This window comes from Esox lucius, chromosome 13, assembly GCF_011004845.1.
Source record: "Esox lucius isolate fEsoLuc1 chromosome 13, fEsoLuc1.pri, whole genome shotgun sequence".
In the NCBI taxonomy this organism is placed as follows: domain Eukaryota; kingdom Metazoa; phylum Chordata; class Actinopteri; order Esociformes; family Esocidae; genus Esox; species Esox lucius.
Window position 1 is genome coordinate 30,263,642 of NC_047581.1, and position 21,172 is coordinate 30,284,813.

The 21,172-nt window shown below is 44.0% G+C and overlaps 2 protein-coding genes and 1 long non-coding RNA gene across 3 annotated transcripts; 1 reads left to right on the forward strand and 2 right to left on the reverse strand.

Moving 5' to 3' along the window:
* Positions 1–2,039: 2,039 nt before the first annotated feature.
* Positions 2,040–4,553, reverse strand: LOC105014545. The gene is made up of 3 exons (XR_828315.3): positions 4,399–4,553; positions 3,903–4,026; positions 2,040–2,856 (listed from the first exon to the last, which is right to left on the reverse strand). It is a non-coding gene; the product is annotated as an uncharacterized LOC105014545 (long non-coding RNA).
* A 1,916-nt stretch (positions 4,554–6,469) lies between these two features.
* LOC105014544 (C-X-C motif chemokine 11-1) lies at positions 6,470–8,002 on the forward strand. The gene is made up of 3 exons (XM_010876943.4): positions 6,470–6,988; positions 7,158–7,284; positions 7,669–8,002. Exons 1-3 carry the CDS (start codon positions 6,919–6,921, stop codon positions 7,751–7,753), a joined length of 282 nt encoding a protein of 93 aa, XP_010875245.1. The 5' UTR covers positions 6,470–6,918; the 3' UTR covers positions 7,754–8,002.
* Positions 8,003–11,008: 3,006 nt separating this feature from the next.
* Positions 11,009–12,496, reverse strand: LOC105014542 (C-X-C motif chemokine 10-like). The gene is given in 4 exon segments (NM_001303673.1): positions 11,009–11,415; positions 11,659–11,751; positions 12,114–12,240; positions 12,367–12,496. Coding segments are annotated over 4 exon segments (300 nt in total). The 5' UTR covers positions 12,437–12,496; the 3' UTR covers positions 11,009–11,405.
* Positions 12,497–21,172: the final 8,676 nt, after the last annotated feature.

A 21,172-nucleotide genomic window follows, 5' to 3' on the forward strand; every position in this document is an offset into this window, starting at 1 on the left:
AGGAGTAAGACTTGGTCAAGCATTGAACTGACAACTGACTGTTCAATTGTTTCATCAATCTCTTTATTGAAATGAATACAAATGCCTTTGTCAATCAGTGGGTTTCTCACTCTTAACAACTGAGCTATACCATAGTTTCAGGAAATATGTTGTTTTAATTTAATCAGATTTGTTTTGATTTCGATTTTCTTAACTATCGGTATTCAATTTCAAAACAGTTTCAAACAGTTAATTCATATAACAGAATTAACTGTTTTTGTTTTTAACAATTATAAATTAGGTGGGGATATTTTGCAAATAATGTATGTGTTTGTACAGTTTGTATATATTATATCTACACTCACCTAAAGGATTATTAGGAACACCATTCTAATACTGTGTTTGACCCCCTTTCGCCTTAAGAACTGCCTTAATTCTACGTGGCATTGATTCACCAAGGTGCTGAAAGCATTCTTTAGAAATGTTGGCCCATATTGATAGGATAGCATCTTGCAGTTGATGCACATCCAGGGCACGAAGCTCCACATCCCAAAGATGCTCTATTGGGTTGAGATCTGGTGACTGTGGGGGCCATTTCAGTACAGTAAACTCATTGTCATGTTCAAGAAACAAATTTGAAATGATTCGAGCTTTGTGACATGGTGCATTATCCTGCTGGAAGTAGCCATCAGAGGATGGGTATGTGGTGTTCATAAAGGGATGGACATGGTCAGAAACAATGCTCATGTAGGCCGTGGCATTTAAACGATGCCCAATTGGCACTAAGGGGCCTAAAGTGTGCCAAGGAAACATCCCCATTACACCACCACCACCAGCCAACAAGGCATGATGGATCCATGTTCTCGTTCTTTTTACGCCAAATTCTGACTCTAACATCTGAATGTCTCAACAGAAATCGAGACTCATCAGACCAAGCAACATTCTTCCAGTCTTCAACTGTCCAATTTTGGTGAGCTTGTGCAAATTGTAGCCTCTTTTTCCTATTTGTAGTGGAGATGAGTGGTACCCAGTGGGGTCTTCTGTTGTTGTAACCCATCCGCCTCAAGGTTGTGCGTGTTGTGGCTTCACAAATGCTTTGCTGCATACCTCGGTTGTAACGAGTGGTTATTTCAGTCAAAGTTGCTCTTCTATCAGCTTGAATCAGTCGGCCCATTCTCCTCTGACCTCTAGCATCAACAAGGCATTTTCGCCCACAGGACTGCCGCATACTGGATGTTTTTCCCTTTTCTCACCATTCTTTGTAAACCCTAAGAATGGTTGTGCGTGAAAATCCCATTAACTGAGCAGATTGTGAAATACTCAGACCGGCCCGTCTGGCACCAACAACCATGCCACGCTCAAAATTGCTTGAATCACCTTTCTTTCCCTTTCTGACATTCAGTTTGGAGTTCAGGAGATTGCCTTGACCAGGACCAAAACCCTTAATGCATTGAAGCAACTGCCATGTGATTGGTTGATTAGATAATTGCATTAATGAGAAATTGAACAGGTGTTCCTAATAATCCTTTAGGTGAGTGTACTTCAGTTTATCTGTTGTAATTGCAATTGTATAGTACCAATCATTTTGTATGAATAAAAGACCTTTGTTGCGGGCTGGTTCACGTTTCCACATTTGAGTAATAGGTATTCAGACACAACCGTGGGCCCCTGGGGGAGTAATTACCTGTCTACATGTCCCCTATAAAACAGAAGCTCCTTCTCAGTTCGTGGAGGAACCACCTAAACATCACATCAAACCTAAACATCACAGGCCTCCATGCCACAAGGCGACGACAGATGCTAGCTGAGCCAGCAGCCTGGTTTAACTTACACTTGGGGTTCTAGTCAGAGATGGCGTGGTGTCCGACACACTGTCTTCTTCAAAGCCAGAGCTTCCAGTTACTGTATACTGTGGTGTTAATTCGCCACAGTATAGTGGCAGGCTGCGGTTTCTCTATTCACGTGGATTTGTGTCAATCCATCAATTTCCCAGCATCATTTTAAAGAAAAAGGCATTTTTGGTCTGCATATCAAGAAAAGGAAAAAACTGAAAACGCTACTTCAGTTGCTGGATTTGTTTATTAGGGTCCCCCCAACCTTTCACAGTGGTTAAACACTCCGCCTACATTAACTATTAAGGAATTATTTCGTTTTTATGTTACTTATTCATTGTTGTCAGTTATTATTAATCCTGCACATTTTTATATAAAATAATACATACATTCTGATAGTCTTGTAAATATAAAACAAATAATATTGGTTCAAGATATGTTCTAGAATGTATACGTTCTATCTTGTTAAGTTCTGGAATGTATACGTTCTATCCAGGACTTACAAAAAAAAGTAAATGAAAAAGGTTCTGATAGAACATAGTACAAAGGTGTGTGCATGCCTATATTCATATAAATAGGAATAACAACATGCAATATGTAGGTCCACGTAAAACAGAGTGCATAACAGCAAGACAACGTTGCCTTCATTAAATAAAATTCACAGTTAAGTTGTTTAGCAGATGTTCTTATCTGAAGCAAAAACGTAAGTGCAAACATTTTCAAACTGGCCCTCCGGGTACTTGAACCACGCTAAACTTCACCGGACTGTGAAAATGTAAATAAATAAGAGTAGGCTAATAGAATGTAAGGAAAAAACTAAACAATATTATCAAAACACTTTTTACATACACACTGTACATACTTATTGTTTCTTATGTTAAACTGAGCATTAGAAGGGCGACCGAAAGAATATTTAAGTAATTATTACACAATTTGTGTCCGCTAGGGTCGATTCTTCTTGTTCCACTTAGCTTGTATTTCCTTGCCAATTGTAGAATTTGGATTCAGGCAAAACTTCTTGAATCTTGCTCTCTTCACTTGTACCCTGTAAAGGAAAAATAGAAAAACGTTTCTACATGACCGAAATGTCTTAGTTAAATATGCACGATTTTGGACCCAAATAGGTTCAAGGTTCACGTAGCCTAATAGCATAAATGAGGTCCAGTCTAGCCAGTACCCTGGTAGCATAGACGTAGAGTGTTCTATATCAACGTCTGGAAGCCCCCACTGAAGATATTCTAAACGCCACTCTAATGGTCTTGTATTGTCCGCCATTCCACACTGGAACTGTAGCCTATTGATTGCAATGCGACAGCATACTTGGAAGACCGTGAATACAACACAGTAAGCAAACATTATTTTTCCATGAACCGCGTCCAGATGGCCAGAGAGCGATAGCCTAAAGCCTTGAAAAGCTACGTATTTTTAACGTATATATTAATAAAAACTGCCGCTTTTCACTCAAACTCACTTTTGAAAATAGCAAGCCTATTACAACACTGAAATATATACACTGAAATATATATTTGAGGCTGCAAAATGATTCCTACTATTATTCCATTGGTAACTAGCTTTTCTCTGAAACTTTAACCAATAAATAAAAGACATAAAGTAACAGAATAAAAAAGCTTTTCTATACTTTGAGTTTACATTCCAAGGAAATAGAATCCGGTCGTATCCCCGGTCATCCGATAGCTCGGACGGACGATGCATGACTGCACCGCCCTGGCCATCCCTACTTCCCACCTATGGGAGGGGGTATGGAATATACCCAAATATCTAAGAGTTTGTTCTGAGCGCGACGCATCGCTGAGTGCCTGGACACAGCGTTGAACCGTGGTATATTGGCAAAATATCAAAACCCCTCGAGATGCTTTATTGCTTTTAACCTGGTTACCAACTCAATTTGAGCAGTTTGATGTGATGTCATACCCGATGTATACGTCTAATTTACCAGCCTATACCAGCTACAATTGCCTTTCGGCCAATTAGCATTCTGAGCACGAATCACCCAGTTAGTATTGCCGTTTATATTACAGGCAAGCTATACATATACTTTTCGATATGTAAAATGTAAATTCAAATACTTACACTATCTCTACGCGGTCACACGTTGGACTTCTCTGATGAACCGTTTCCTGGATTATGAGCTTACGGTTCTCAAGGTTGATTGTTCGTGTACAGAGGCAGCGCTGTCGGCCGTGCATGAGGAAAGCTGAGAAAAAAAGGATTACAATTGGTAAGAATTATATTTTCTTGAAACGGACACACATTCAGTTGCGGTACATTGCCGTTTTTTGTGTTACTGAGCAAGCACACACTCTCAAAAGTGAAACTTTGTCCTTCCTTTTAGCATCCTTAAAGATGATAAAAGTACAAATATTTAGCTCATGTATACAATTTGCAGACTCATATATTTTTTATTAATTACATTAAGATATGACGTATTATTTGGTATTGAATTAGGCTGAGTAATGTGTAAATGGGACACCATATGAGTGTTGGGACATCCCCCCCCCCCCCCCCCCCCCATATAACTATAAATTATAATATCTCAAAGCCATATAATAGCAAATTATTTTCTCACCATCAGTTGAAATCATCATTGTGACAAAAGCCACTACCACGATCAATCCTCTCATTCTGAAAAGCAGTCAAATAGAGCCAGGTCTGGAAGACTACTGGACACTGGGTCACTTTATAGTGAGGGGAAATAGAAATCCCCATTGGATTGGCCTGGGGAAATTCCTGTGAACCCAGCTAACTAGTAGGCTATGTGTAACATCGAATGATGAAATAATGAAAGTAGAACAAACCGTTTCTTTATAATAAAATATCAGTAGTGGGTGCTGATATTTGACCTTGTTCAAATGGACTTTGAGTAAAATGGAAATGTGTCTTCAAACGAACTTTGAGTAAAATGGAAATATGTCTTCATATTCCAAGTCTTGGGATTCCATTAGTGGGGGTCACAGTGAAGGTCAGCCAAAATGTGTGACCCCTGGATGAATTCAAATCCTTTTCCGCTTCCTGACAGTTAATTCTGAAGTGTTACTGTCAGACTTCCACATCAGTCCGTCTGTCATCTTTGTTTTCACAAGTCTGTATGTATGTAATGCACGACATCTTTGACATCGCTATCTCGATTTTGACAAAATGTCTGCGAGTTATTTGGCTTGCCGTAAAGATCTGGTTTTCAGAAAATGACCCTCGTAGGACACTGTGTGGCGTTCAAACCATTTATTGATATTCCCTGTTTCACTTCAAGTCATGCAATTCTGTACATGGGTCCCTCCCCTCACAAGGACCACATTTGTCTCAGGGACACTTGCGGGCAGACATGGTGGCGTTTCTGCCTTTTGGAATTTCATGACAAACACTTCTCACCCAGGACCCAATGACCGATCCGTATAAACCTGAGATCTATTGAAAAAGATCTCCAAACCCAATACCTTTCAGACTAGGACCTAAAACAACATGACCCAATAGTGATCAATAGGCACGTAGCAAACAATTTGAAGACTCCACATAACGCATTTGATTGGCAGGGAGTTCTAATGGTCAAGACTGTTGGGCCCGGAAGGTCTCTGGCTCTACCACCCCATCTACAAAAACGTCGGAACGCTGTAAAATGCTAATTAAAAACAGAATGCAATAATGTGCAAATCATTTATCCCAGTATTTAACTGAAAATAGTACAAAGACATAGCCCCCCCCCCTCGTCCCCCGGGGGCTGATCCTGGTGTAGATTAACCTACCAGCTGACATCTGACTGTGAAAACAGCATTGAAACACACAATATAAATTAATTAATTATGATAGATCTGTTCTCATCCCCAATGTCTTACGCTGTTATATTATTGTGCTGGGGGAGTAGGGTCAGTTCTCCTTCTCCACAATAAATCCTTGTAGATCTAAAGAATGCATTTTCTAAATGTTCCCTGTCTCCTGCCGTTTTAAACATAGGAGGACATGAGGTCCTGACCCACACCTGAGGAATACCAGTCTTGAAAGACCCATTGCTGTCCCTGTTCAAAGTCCTCCTGGTTGTGTTGCAGATCAAGACGATGCCTGACGATTCCAGCTGCCACTGTGACACCTCCCCCTCCCCGTGTTGTACCTGTCCTTGTCCATCTGGTCATGCTTCCGACCTGTACTTGTCTTTGTACTCCTCACCTGGTTGCCGCCACACACGCTTGACCCCATCTGAACCAAATAAGTTCATCTTGGTCTCATCAGACCGCAGGATATGGTTCCAGTAATCCGTGTCTGTGGAATCTGTGGAATGTGCTGGAAAAACAAGTCCAATCAATGGAGGCCCCACCTCACAACTTACAGGACTTAAAGGATCTGCTGCAAACGTCTTGGTGCCAGATACCACAACACACCTTCAGAGGTCTAGTGGAGTCCATGCCTTGATGGGTCGGAGTCCTACCCAATATTAGGCATGTGGTCATAATGTTATGGCTAATCGGTGTACATATTTACATGCTTTTAATATTGTAAATTGTATATAAAAATATACATTCTTAGTACCTTTGATTGTGACTATTCAATAGGAATATGTTAACTTTGACTATTCAACAGTGTGACTATTCAATAGGGAGATGTTACCTTGGACTGTGACTATTCAACAGTGTGACTATTCAATAGGGAGATGTTACCTTGGACTGTGACTGTTCAATAAAATCACGTTATCCATGACTGTGACTTTTCACTAAACATACCGCACTGTTAAAGTAATGGTCATTAAAATAACACCCTATTTAGTCCATAGAACTCAAGACAGAAATAGGGCTTTATTGTCAACAGACACAATGAGACACAGGTTGCATCTTCTTCCTTCTTCTCAATTTCACTGCAACACAGTTAGTTTCTAAGAAAAAGAAAGTCCTGTTTGAAAGGAGAAGTGGAGGGAAAGAGAAAGAAGGTTGACAGAGTAACACGGGGGAAAACCCTCTTGTGTCTTGGGTGACTCCCAGGAGAAGGATCTGTTAGGTGGGATGGGACTTCAGTATAAATACAGGACAAACTCTGCTCCATTTTCAACAATCACTTGACCAAGCTGTTCATCCCGACTCTTGGAGAAACTGAGGAAGCAGCATCCATGGCCAATGCAATGACATCCACGGCCCTCCTCGTCTTCCTGGCCAGTCTGCTCCTGGTTAATGTTGAAGGTAAGATCTCTGCCAACTTTATTAGAAACATGCAACATGTGAATTGACTTGGAAAGACATGAAGTAATGCTTTATAATATTAGGTGATATTTCTGATGGAAAATAAGTATTTTAGAAGCTGTAATAATACCATAACTAACATGCATTAATCTTTGGTTGTTATCACCAGGTCAGGTGGGTCATACTAAAGCTCGGTGCCTGTGTCTGAATGGAGTGGTGAATCAAATTAAACCTGTTCTCATTCAAAAGATTGTTGTGCACAAATCCACCATCTCCTGCCCGCACATGGAGATCATGTAAGAACTGTCTGTCTGTTTATTTTTAATTAATTAAGTAAAATAGTACATATCTCCTTCTTTGCCCTGTTTAACATTGTGACGAGTGCTCTAATAGAAGTCTCTGTTCATCCTCTTTTTCTCATTGTGACGAGTGCTCTAATAGAAGTCTGTTCATCCTCTTTTTGTCATTGTGATGAGTGCTCTAATAGAAGTCTGTTTATCCTCTTTTTCTCATTGTGATGAGTGCTCTAATAGTAGTCTGTTTAACATTGTAATTATGGTTTCAACAGGACTCTCTTACTTCACTCTAAATAACATTATGAGAGCTCTGATGGTAGTCTCTGTTCATGCTGAATTGAACATAGTGAGTGCTCTAACAACCCTTTCTCCATCTATGGCCAGTGTCACCCTGAAGGAAGGAAAAGAGAAAAAGTGCCTGAATCCTGAGGCTCCATTGGTGAAGAAAATGATTGACAAATTGATGTGATCACACATCCCAAATGAAAATGGTACTACACTGAAGACTGAAACGGAAGGTACTACAATGAAGACTGAAATGGAAGATACTACACTGAAGATTGAATCAGAAGGCATTACACTGAAGACTGCCTGAATACTGAGTTCAAGGCCCTAAAAAGGTTTTAGAAATGGAAAATGTTATTGATAAACTTTGTAATCTACTAGTATATTTCCCGGACAAAACATTTTAGATAGACATATTTTTCTTGATTATTAAAGATTTGTTTTGTTTAGATTTATGTAAAAGTAAAATGTAAATAATAATTAAAATATGCACAGTATATAGGTATATATACTTGCCAATGGAAAGAACAGTTGTGTAAATATTGTATATTTTTGAGTGTTGTTTATGTTTTCTGTGAAATGAATAAAGAAATGTCAAGATTAGGTCAGAATATTGTGATTTTTCTTTGTTCTGATATCAATCTCTTTTTTTGTATGTTTCACAAGTCGCATGATTATCAGTCACCCCTCCTGTGACCAGGATGTACCTGTGACGACAGCAAAATGCAACAATCCTGTAGTGTGCTATTAGAAGTTCAAATCAGAGATTGTTAAAAAAAGAGCTCCCTCTCAATCCAACCTTTGATAACCGACAGAATATGTGTTCAGTTTATGGGGATCTTAGAGGATAATAAAAAAACACTGCGGATCAATTTGGCTCGTTTCTCTATTACTGACCCAGACGAACAAACGTGAGATGTGAGTGATGGTGTGAGGGTAGTGATGGTGTGATGGTAGTGATGGTGTGAGGGTAGTGATGGTGTGAGGGTAGTGATGGTGTGAGGGTAGTGATGGTGTGAGGGTAGTGATAGTGTGAGGGTAGTGATGGTGTGAGGGTAGTGATGGTGTGAGGGTAGTGATGGTGTGAGGGTAGTGATGGTAATGAGGGTGTGAGGGTAGTGATGGTGTGAGGGTAGTGAGGGTAGTGATGGTGTGAGGGTAGCGATGGTAGTGATGGTGTGAGGGTAGTGATGGTGTGAGGGTAGTGATGGTGTGAGGGTAGTGATGGTAGTGATGGTGTGAGGGTAGTGATGGTGTGATGGTGTGAGGGTAGTGATGGTGTGAGGGTAGTGATGGTGTGATGTTGTGAGGGTAGTGATGGTGTGAGGGTAGTGATGGTGTGAGGGTAGTGAGGGTAGTGATGGTGTGATGGTGTGAGGGTAGGGATGGTGTGAGGGTAGTGATGGTGTGAGGGTAGTGATGGTGTGATGGTGTGAGGGTAGTGATGGTGTGAGGGTAGTGATGGTAATGAGGGTGTGAGGGTAGTGATGGTGTGAGGGTAGTGATGGTGTGAGGGTAGCGATGGTAGTGATGGTGTGAGGGTAGTGATGGTGTGAGGGTAGTGAGGGTAGTGATGGTGTGAGGGTAGTGATGGTAGTGAGGGTAGTGATGGTGTGAGGGTAGTGATGGTGTGAGGGTAGTGAGGGTAGTGATGGTGTGAGGGTAGCGATGGTAGTGATGGTGTGATGGTGTGAGGGTAGTGATGGTGTGAGGGTAGTGATGGTAGTGAGGGTAGTGATGGTGTGAGGGTAGTGATGGTAGTGATGGTGTGAGGGTAGTGAGGGTAGTGATGGTGTGAGGGTAGTGATGGTGTGAGGGTAGTGAGGGTAGTGATGGTGTGAGGGTAGCGATGGTAGTGATGGTGTGAGGGTAGTGATGGTGTGAGGGTAGTGAGGGTAGTGATGGTGTGAGGGTAGTGATGGTAGTGAGGGTAGTGATGGTGTGAGGGTAGTGATGGTAGTGATGGTGTGAGGGTAGTGATGGTGTGAGGGTAATGAGGGTAGTGATGGTGTGAGGGTAGTGATGGTAGTGATGGTGTGAGAGTAGTGAGGGTAGTGATGGTGTGATGTTGTGAGGGTAGTGATGGTGTGAGGGTAGTGATGGTGTGAGGGTCGTGATGGTAGTGATGGTGTGAGGGTAGTGATGGTGTGATGGTGTGAGGGTAGTGATGGTGTGATGGTGTGAGGGTAGTGATGGTGTGAGGGTAGTGAGTGCGTAGTGAAGCAAATAGGGAACGGAAACAAAACAGACGATGGCAGATATTTGGTCTTTATATATCTTTTGGCAAAAAGGCACCAACACGGCGTCGACAGACAGACAATAATCCGTGAGGTGCCAACAGTGAAGAACGCAATATTTACACAACTAAATTGTGATTGGGAACAGGTGCGTCTTCGGCATGCGCTGCTGCCATCAGTTTCCTGCCGGTGGTTAGAACACCAATGAGGTGGACCGCAGGTGAGGAAGGGGAGCCATTGTACCACGCAGAGCAGACATTACAGAAGCCCTGTGTGAATGTATTTTCGGTTCTATTTTTCCACTGTTCAGCAAGACTTTTGCTAACAAATGGTATATGTCCTAAAACATAAAGAAAAGCTTGATTCATGTGAGCCGGTTCAGGGCAAAAATAAAAACTATTTCAGATGTCTGGGGACCAACTTAATTGTAAGACTTGTCGACCTAAAGACGGAAAAAGGAGTTAAGTTGAACAATTTTAACTGAACTGCTTTTGGGGGTAACATAAAGTGTGATATTAATATATATTTTTAATCAACATTGTTGGGACTTTCTAAATATATTACTTTGTTTGATTATCATTATCTATGATAATGCTTGTTCTAGAGAGGCCTTTGTATATTCTCCCATAATCACTGCGTGTTCACTTTATGTGCTTTCTGACGGGCCTCTATACAGGTCCCACCAACATCCTCTTGAAAAGCAGCAGATCCAAAGCCAAATAATGCATCTTCTGAATGCAGTACAGCAACCATGCCTTTGCAAGGCACACCTGCCTCCGGTTAAGCCTGTGTCAGGGAATGTATAAAAGGGCCCCTGAAGAGCAGCTCTGGGCATAGGGTGAAATGAGGAAGAGAGGCAGTGACCGTGTACCCCACAGCCAAGAAAGGATGAAGGCAGCCTACAGAAGAGTTCTGATGCTGCTATGGTTACGGCCCCGGACAGAGCTTTCTCATCCTCCACAACCATTTCACTTTTCAGTTTTCAGTCATTTTTTTCCTCTTATGTTATTATGTTGATAAAAACCCTACAGGTTTTTTAGACTGAACGTGTGTCTGTTCCCCATCTTTTCCTGTCACAGATTAACAGTAAAGTTGTAACAGCAGGTTCCTATTAGGCATCTATTAAACACCATGAATGTATGCAATTCTTTTCATGATTCTACAGGGGACATTAAGTTTGGTAGCAAAAGTCGAGCTGATGCGAGGAATAATGTTTCTTTATTTTATAGAAAACAAACAATAATAAAAGATACAGTATTTACATTTGTTCCATTGACTAATTATGATACCCGATGATTCGTGAAATGTATAGTGTACATCTTTACATGTGTTTTACATTTGACATTTGCATAAATTTACCACAAACAACTGTGAAAATAAACAAGCATCATTCATTATTCTAGAAATGTTAAATACTGCTAGAGATAAGTTAGTGTAGGTATATTAACAGATTTACAAAATGTGTCTGTAAAAAAAAAAAAACGACTTCTCAGTGCCATCCCAGAATGTAAACACAGTAGACGCTGGCAATCTTCAGTGCAGTACCTTCAGTTTTTTTCCTCAGGAAAAAGTCTCAGTGGGAGTTTTATATCCCCAGTTTTATTGCACACTGCTCAAAGAACAAGAACAACAATTGTTATACATTAATCTTTAATAAAATTGCTAATAAATGCATATTATGTAGAAACACAGGGTGAAACATCGACATTTTCTCTCAGTATACTGATAAAATTATATGACATTCTTGTGTGAGCATTGATCCATTAGGAATCATACGTTATTACAATGTATTATTTAAATATATATATATATATATTCTTTCTAAAGTATAAAAACTTGTAGTCTGACTCACCTTTGGTTTTCCAACCATTTGTTTACAGCTTTCTTGCCCATTCCAGATTCAGGATTCAGACACTTCTCCCTGGCTCCATTCTTCAAGGTGACACTAACCACACATGGAGATAGACACTTGTTAGAGGCCTCACAATATTAAACAGAGCAGACAGGTACTATTGTTAGAGCACTCAAAGTATTAAACAGAGCAGATGGATGCTGTAGTTAGGGCACTTAAAATATTAAAAACAGCAGACAGGACTTATAGTTAGAGCACTCACAATATTAAACAGCAGAGAGGTACTATAGAGCTCTCATCAAAATGTTAAACAAATTAGACAGGCACTATAGTTAAAGCTCTCATAACAACGTTCAACAGCCAAGTGGGGCATATATCATATGCATAATATCTTACTAGCAGGTGTAAATACTAAGGGCATTAAAATTAAACACTTGTACACAGACAGTTCTTACATGATCTCCATGTGCGGGCAGGAGATGGTGGATTTGTGCACAACAATCTTTTGAATGAGAACAGGTTTAATTTGATTCACCACTCCATTCAGACACAGGCACCGAGCTTTAGTATGACCCACCTGACCTGGTGATAACAACCAAAGATTAATGCATGTTAGTTATGGCATTATTACAGCTTCTAAAATACTTATTTTCCATCAGAAATATCACCTAATATTATAATATTATAGAGATTTGTCAGAGATGTTACCTTCGACATTGACCAGGAACAGACAGGCCAGGAAGACGAGGAGGGCCGTGGATGTCATTGCATTGGCCATGGATGCTGCTTCCTCAGTTTCTTCAAGAGTCGGGATGGACAGCCTGGTCAAGTGATTGTTGAAAATGGAGCAGAGCCTGTCCTGTATTTATACTGAAGTCCCATCCCACCTAACATATCCTTCTCCTGGGAGTCACCCAAGACACAAGAGGGTTTTCCCCGTGTTACTCTGTCAACCTTCTTTCTCTTCCCCTCTGCTTCTCCTTTCAAACAGGACTTTCTTTTTCTTTGAAACTAACTGTGTTCCAGTGAAATAGAGGCTTAATGAAGACAGGAAGATGATGCAATCTCTGTCTCCTTGTGATTGTAGACAGTGAAGTGCCCTATTTCTGTATACAGTTCTATGGACTAAATAGGGTGCAATTTGAATGGCCATTGCATTAACAGTGCGGTACATGTTGGGCCTTGCCAGTAGGCCTTGACAATGTCCAACAGACCAGTGTGGTGTGTCTTGCTGAATTGTTCTCAACGTCACATTTACTGGCAAAATGGAAATCTCTGCCTATATTTTATTCAAGTTCATCTGATTTGTTAAGTTATATGTTATGTTATGCCACTGGTGGACATCAGAATGCTTTTTCAGCAACTGGATCCGTTTGGTTTTCTGACCCATTTTCCACGTGTTTACGGGCATCTTCAACACCTCACTGGAGACATGCTGCATCTCGGGCCTATTTCAAGTCCTCCATCATCATCCCTGTCTCAAAGAAGCCAAGGATCACAAGACTTAGTGACTGCAGATCATCTCCCTGATCTCTGAGGTTATGAAGTAGTTGGAGCGCCTTGTACTGTTCTACATCAAGACCATCACTGACCCACTACTAGACCCACTGCAGTTTGCCTACAGAGCCAACAGGTCTGTGGACGACGTGGTCAACATGATTCTTCACTTCATCCTCCAGCATCTGGACTCTCCTGGAACCTACAACAGAATCCCTGTTTGTGGACTTCAGTTCCGCGTTCAACACCAGAATTCCCGCTTTGCTCAAGGACAAGCTATTTCAATGGGGAGTGCCCAAGTCCACATGCTGGTGGATCACAGCCTTCCTGTCCAAAGGAAGCAGCACATAAGGCTGGGAAAGCATCTATTGGACCCCCTGACCATCAACTCCGGCTCTCCTCAAGGCTGTGTCCTGTCCCCCCTACTCTTCTCCCTGTACACCAAGAGCTGCACCTCCTTTCACCACTCTGTCAAGCTTCTGAAGTTTGCGGATGACACCACCCTCATCTAACTAAAGTGCACCTACAGGTGGGAGATTGACCATCTGGAGTTATTGCGCAGTCAGACCTCTACGTCATAAAGGCTGTGGAGATGATAGTGGACTTCAGGAGAAACCCAGCTGCCCTCCCCCCATCGCCCTGGGTGGCTCCCCAGTCAACTCTGTGGAGTCCTTTCACTTTCTGGGCACCACCATCGCCCAGGACCTCAAGTGGGAGCTGAGCATCATCTCTCTTACTAAGAAAGCACAGCAGACTTCTTGCGACAGCTGAAAAAGTTGACAAAGACCATGATGGTGCACTTCACTGCCATCACAGAGTCCATCCTGACCTCATCCATCACCGTCTGGTACACTGCAGCCACTGCCAAAGACATGGGCAGGTTGCAACGCATCATCCGCTCTGCAGAGAGGGTGACTGCCTTTAATCTGCCATCTCTACACAACCTACACACCACCAGGACGCTGAGGCGAGCGCCAAAGACTGGGGCTGATCCCTCTCACCCCGGAAATGGACTATTCAGTGCTCTCACCTCTGCCAGAAGGATGACATCTATCAGGACCAAAACTTTACGCCACAAGAACAGTTTCTTTCCTACAGCAGTAGGCCTCGTGAACATGCCCCCAGGCCAAATTTACTATAGCCCTCTCCCAACATACACACACAACCCTGAACTGGACAAATCTATAACATCTCCCCACATACACACAGCCCTCAACTGGACAAATCTATATACCCTCCCCACATACATAACCCTCAATTAGACAAAATCTTGCACCTTACATATACTTTTTAGTTATTTTTAGTAATTTATTTATGCAGTCTACTATTTTTATGCTCAGTCCACTGTTCTTATCTGTTTTTACTTCCCTTATTCCTTTTGAATTAATTGTTGCACCAATGGCCAGAACAAATTCCTTGTTTGTTGTGAAACTTACTGGGCAATAAAATGATTTCTGATTCTGACATACTAATCCGAACGATGAGTATACCGTTCAAAGTTTGGGGTCAATAAGAAATATACTTCTTTTCGAAAGTAAAGCTTATTTTTTATAATATTTGAAAGAAATCAAATCAAAACAGATCAGAAATGCAGTGTAGACATTGTTACGGCCTGCTGTCATAAGTTAGATGTTTTGCCAGAATTCTTGTATTTACTGTACACCCTTGAAATGGTAGTATGTGAAAATCCAAACTTCTCCTCCACCTCTGAAAGTCTATGACCCATCTCACAAGCTCCAACTATTAAAACGTGTTGAAAATCGCTTAAATCGTGATAACTCGCCATTCTAACGGCAGAAACCGCTCTCGATGCTTGTACAGATGTCTATCGCTTTATATATGCACTGGCAGACGAAACCAAAGATGTGCATATAGGTGGCATTGCTATGTATTCTGTATGGGCACGTCTGAATATGTTTTTTCCTTATTCTTGGAACTACCCCTCCAAAATAACATTACAATGATTGAACATTAAACTAAGGTTGAAGCATGATCTTTCTTTACATTTCATGACTTAGTGGGGCTTATTTGTGAAGTGTTTAAAAATGTGTTCATGGTTTGCTGATGTGTTTAGTGAATACCTCTCGCTGGGAATTGATAAAATACTAAATAACAAGGAAAAAGACTATAACTTAACCTTCCAACACCTGTCTTTGATTCATTTCTGTCAACATCTCTTTTTTCACTCCTTTCTTCCTTTGACCTCAACCTCTCCCAGTCCCCTCCCACCCACAAAGCAGGCAATGCTCTTAATCTCATCCTAACCAGATGCTGTAACCCAGTTGCAACTCCACTCCCGGTCTCTGATCAGTTCTTTGTCTCATTCTCTCTCCTTCTGTCTTCTAACCCTGCTACCCTGCTCCTTCCCGGATAGTAATGTGTTGTCGCAACCGTTCCCTTTCTCCCTCTGCTCCCTCCTCTTTCATTTTATCATCTCTCCCTTCTACTAACTCCTTATTCCCTCCTGTCTCCTGAGTCTGCCTGCTCAACCCTACTCTGCTCTCTTTCCACCTCTTTCAATTAACTCTGTCCCTTGTCCTCTCGGCCAGCCCGGCTTTGTCTTCCCGCTCCATGGCTTACTGACTCACTTAGAGCTAACAGAACAGGGCTGCTGGCTGCCAAGCAAAAGTGGAAGAAAACAAGACTTCCTGAGGAACTGTCATCCTTTTATTCGCTTCTCTCTACTTTCTCTTCCTCTGTTTCATTTATCACTTAATTTCAAGCATCTGCCTATCACCCCAGGAAACTTTCCTCTCCTAAATCCTTCACCTCCTCCACCTCCTTCTTCCCTACTGGTAGACAACCTTGCCAATTATTTCTAAATGAATGTTGACAAGATTCGCTCCACTCAACCTGTTCAGGTTTCTGGCCCCACTGTCCGTGAACATATTCCTTGACCTCTTTCTCTCTCCTCTCTTCAGATGAAGGACTGCGTCTAGTGATGTCCGGGTGTTCGACAACCTGTCCTCTTGACCCCATCCCTTCCTCCCTTCTCCAGACCATCTCTGTAGACCTTTTACCATCCCTTCCTCCCTTCTCCAGACCATCTCTGTAGACCTTTTGCCATCCCTTCCTCCCTTCTCCAGACCATCTCTGTAGACCTTTTACCATCCCTTCCTCCTTTCTCCAGACCATCTCTGTAGACCTTTTACCATCCCTTCCTCCTTTCTCCAGACCATCTCTGTAGACCTTTTACTATCCCTTCCTCCTTTCTCCAGACCATCTCTGTAGACCTTTTACCATCCCTTCCTCCTTTCTCCAGACCATCTCTGTAGACCTTTTACTATCCCTTCCTCCTTTCTCCAGACCATCTCTGTAGACCTTTTACCTCACCTTACTTCCCTACTTATCTCCTGCCTGTCCACTAGTTGTTTTCCTCCTGACTTCCAGACAGCTCATGTCATGTTACCCACTCAGCAGGGACAAAACTCCCCTCTTGGCACCTTAATGGTGGAACAAACTCTCTAAAGAGTCTCTAAAGATTTTTTGAAAAAATAGAAAATGCACTTCACTTTGCCAACTTATGAACTATGAACGGCCTCTGAGCTCCGTTCTTACTGGAGTGAAATAATTAATGAGCAGCGTTCTTTTTTGTTTTTGTTTTGAAAGACAACTTTGTTACCATGTGGATATTTTCCCCATGTTCATTTATACTCCATTGGTTAATGCAATATATATATATTTTTTACAATAAAATATATATGTTCCTGCCAATAATATATGATTAATGTATTGTTCGGTTTGCAGTGCGTACTGCACCGTGTACCCTCTACCGAATGGTTCAATACTTTATACATTTTAATAATTTTTACATTTGCATAAATGAAGAACAAACATCTTTAATAATCAAGGTGTATATGTAAATATGAAATAGTACTATTAGATTACAAAGTTTATCAATATATATATATATATATATATATATATATATATTTAGGGCCTTTGAATCCTGTGAACTCAGTATTCAGGCAGTCTTCAGTGTAGTACCTTCCGTTTCAGTCTTCAGTGTAGTACCTTCCGTTTCAGTCTTCAGTGTAGTACCTTCCGTTTCAGTCTTCAGTGTAGTACCTTCCGTTTCAGTCTTCAGTGTAGTACCTTCCGTTTCAGTCTTCAGTGTAGTACCTTCCGTTTCAGTCTTCAGTGTAGTACCTTCTGTTCCAGTCTTCCTTTTTCTAAATGGGGATGTGTGATCACAGATCAGAAGCTCCTGAAAGACCGAGAATAACGATGGTTACTTTCGTAACCCCAGTTCTATGAGTGGAGCGTCACCCATAGGGGCATCGTTCCTATTGGTTTACCCTCTCTGCCAATAGGCAGTCACTGAAAATGTAAATATGCAAATAGCACCTCTCATGGCCATCTGCCCCATGGCTATAAAAGAGGTCGTCACACCCCAATCTGCCTCCCAACATACCTTTCTTCACGAGAAAAGCAGTCAGTGACCGGTCAGGGCATGAACCCTATGGGCAACGCTCCACTCATAGAACTGGGGTTACGAAAGTAACTATCGTTCTATATCGTGAACCACGACACTGAGCCGCTTCCATCCGGCTCACACTAAGCACATACGGTGGCACGCTGACCACAGCCCCCAAACTGACCCAGCACAGGGAACGCCCCGATTGAGCCGTTCGCCCTGCGACAACGCCCTGTGGCGGTAAGGGATCGGCCACGGCGTCCCCTCCGCCATCTGGGCCGCCTACGCAAACCACAGGGCACCCAGGCGAAAGGGGGCGATCAGTATGAGCGACAACCCCTCTGACCGCACCCGAGACATGACAGGGAGAATGCACTGTAGAGGGGGAAACGCATACAACAGTACTCTCGGCCACGGCTGGTGAGCCAACGCGTCCACACCCAACGGGGGCCTGTCTTGTGCTCGATGAACATACCTGTCACGGTCGTGGGGTGGAAAGGACAGAGGCGCAGACTGAAGGTCACAAGGGTAATCCATGTTTTAATGAAAAGGAAAGAAGGACTCCAACAAAACAAAAAGGCAGCAACCAGTGACGTGGGTATTCCTTACACAGGACAAACAAAACCAAAATGAACCACGCCTTGGGGCCTACAAACTAAACTTAAATAGGGTCCCCAATTGGAGGCAATGACTAACACCTGCCTCCAATTGGGGAAACCAAAAAAAGGAGTAGAGGTGGCTAAAGGCCACCTCCTGTCCTGTCCTGGCTATGCCCCGAGCCCAGCGCAGAGATGGCTAGGGGCACAGCCAGGACGTGACAATACCACAGGGGGCAGTGTGCGTCCTCGCGGGACGCGAACAGATCCACCTGCGCCTTTTCCAGATCTCGGCCACAATGTCGGGATGAAGACGCCACTCGTCGTCCTGGGGACCTCCCCGAGACAGCAAGTCCGCGCCCACATTGAGTTCTCCGTGAATGTGAAGGGCCCTCAGAGACCTGAGGTGCACATGCGCCCATTCTCAAATCCAGCCAGGCCGGGGATGCGGAGCGTCCGGGACAGGCCGGGGAGGCGGAGCGGCCAGGACTGGAGAGGGCGCCGCCGAGGCTGGGACAGGAGATGTCGGCGGAGCGGCCGGGACGAAGAGGGCGGCAGAGCGGCCGGGACAGGAGAGGACGCCGCTGAGGCCGGGACCGGAGAGGGCGCCGCTGAGGCCGGGACCGGAGGGGGCGCAACACTGAGGCCGGGAATGGAGGGGGCGCCGCTGAGGCCAGGACCGGAGGAGAGGGCGCCGCTGGACGAGGCAGCGACTCCAGGGCAGGAGAGGGCACCGCGGGACGAGGCGGTGGCTCCAGGGCAGGAGAGGGCGCCGCGGAACAAGGCGGTGGCTCCAGGGCAGGAGAGGGTGGGCTCTAGTCCTTGGCGGGCTCGGGCGGAGGCGGCCAGTCCTCAGCGGGCTCGGCCACTGGGCAGCGGAAAGAGCTGGCTGCGGCTCCTGGGCAGCATGTGGGGCTGGGAACACCCGGCGCCTTGGGGCTGGCACCAGATGTAAGACCGACCGCGGAGCAGCAGCTGGGGAAGCAGGGTGCCACGGAGTAGGCCGCGGGGCGGTAGCAGACCGCAGAGCAGGGAGTGGGGCACGCCGAATGGCCAGGGGACTACTCGTCCCATCCAACCCGTGGCAGATAGGAGGCACGGGCTGCCGCTTCCTCCTACGGCCTCCTCTCTTACGTCCCGTCCTCTCCGCCTCCTGCATCTCCTGTAGGAGCCTTTTAACCACATCCTCCTCCTGCTGAGTGAGGGGCTTGACCTCTCCCCATTGGTCTACGCCCCATATCACCCCTTTCTTCCTCCACTCTCCCATAGACCACCTCCTCATCGACTGAGGAGAGGGAGTCAGACCCCCAAACACCCCTCCAGGAATAATCCCCTCTAGTAGAATAAATCGTAGGGGAGTAGCCGGAATAAGTGCAGAGACGCCTAGCTTCCTCCTCTGGCGTCTCTGGCTTCTCCCACAGCCACAGGGTGTTACCCCTGTGACCATGGTGGGTTTTATTCCCACGCCTGCGGGTTCCTCTTTGGTCGATCATTCTGTAACGGTGGCAGTAGTGGAGGAACCAGGCGCAGGCGAATATACTCGGTGTGGGGTTTAACTGAAAATCAAACACGAGCATACACAAAAAGAAACTTAAAGAAAAAACAAAGGGGCTGAATCCTTAGACAGCAAAACAGAACCACTCACCAGTTACGTGTGACATACAGAAAGTACCAACAATGATGGACAGATGCGGGGAGCAGAGGGGAAACATTTAAACACATACTAACGAGATGATAGGGACCTGTTGTGAATAGTTGAAGACATGTGTCACGAAGACAAGTGCGGCATGTGTTTGTGGAGTGATGGGAACTGGAGGTGTACGGGACGGTGGCACTGATCCTCACCGCACCGTGACACTGTCGCTGGGCAATAAAGACGTTCAGCTCCCTCCAAAGATTTTCTATTGGGTTCAGGTCTGGAGACTGGCTAGGCCACTCCAGGACCTTGAGATGCTTCTTACAAAGCCACTTTTTAGTTGCCCTGGCTGTGTGTTTCAGGGTTGTTGTCATGCTGGAAGACCCAGCCACGACCCATCTTCAATGCTCTTACTGAGGGAAGGAGGTTGTTGGCCAAGATCTCGCGATACATGGCCCCATCCATCCTCCCCTCAATATGGTGCAGTCGTCCTGTCCCCTTTGCAGACAGTCCTGTCCACTTTGTTTCCACCTCCATGCTTCACGGTTGGGATGGTTGGGGTTGTACTCATCCATCTTCTTCCTCCAAACACGGCGAGTGGAGTTTAGACCAAAAAGCTCTATTTTTGTCTCATCAGACCACATTACCTTTTCCCATTCCTCCTCTGGATCATCCAGATGGTCATTGGCAAACTTCAGACGGGCCTGGACATGCGCTGGCTTGAGCAGGGGTACCTTGCGTGCCCTGCAGGATTTTAATCCAGGACGGCGTAGTGTGTTACTAAAGGTTTTCTTTGAGACTGTGGTCCCAGCTCACTTCAGGTCATTGATCAGGTCCTGCCGTGTAGTTCTGGGCTGATCCCTCACCTTCCTCATGATCATTGATGCCCCACAAAGTGAGAACTTGCATGGAGCCCCAGACCGAGGGAGATTGACTGTCATCTTGAACTTCTTTCATTTTCTAATAATTGTGCCAACAGTTGTTGCCTTCTCACCAAGCTGCTTGCCTATTGTCCTGTAGTCCATCCCAGCCTTGTGCAGGTCTACAATTTTATCCCTGATGTCCTTATACAGCTCTCTGGTCTTGGCCATTGTGGAGAGGTTGGAGTCTGTTTGATTGAGTGTGTGGACAGGTGTCTTTTATACAGGTAACGAGTTCAAACAGGTGCCGTTAATACAGGTAAAGAGTGGAGAACAGGGGGGCTTCTTAAAGAAAAACAATCAGGTCTGTGAGAGCCGGAATTCTTACTGGTTAACTCACAATGCTCAGCAATGAGTCTGAAACATGAACCCACAGCTTCTGTTGAAGTATAATCTGTTGCTTTGGGCATCAGGGATAGATAGTTTGCTAGCTGTCTTGTTTAGTTAG

Bases quoted from the DNA above. Each gene is read 5' to 3' on its own strand.
- LOC105014544 (XM_010876943.4), top strand. From the start codon at position 6,919: ATGGCCAATGCAATGACATCCACGGCCCTCCTCGTCTTCCTGGCCAGT. The intron at 6,989-7,157 runs GTAAGATCTCTG...TGTTATCACCAG, and splicing joins GCTCCTGGTTAATGTTGAAG to GTCAGGTGGGTCATACTAAA. The intron at 7,285-7,668 runs GTAAGAACTGTC...ATCTATGGCCAG, and splicing joins TGCCCGCACATGGAGATCAT to TGTCACCCTGAAGGAAGGAA.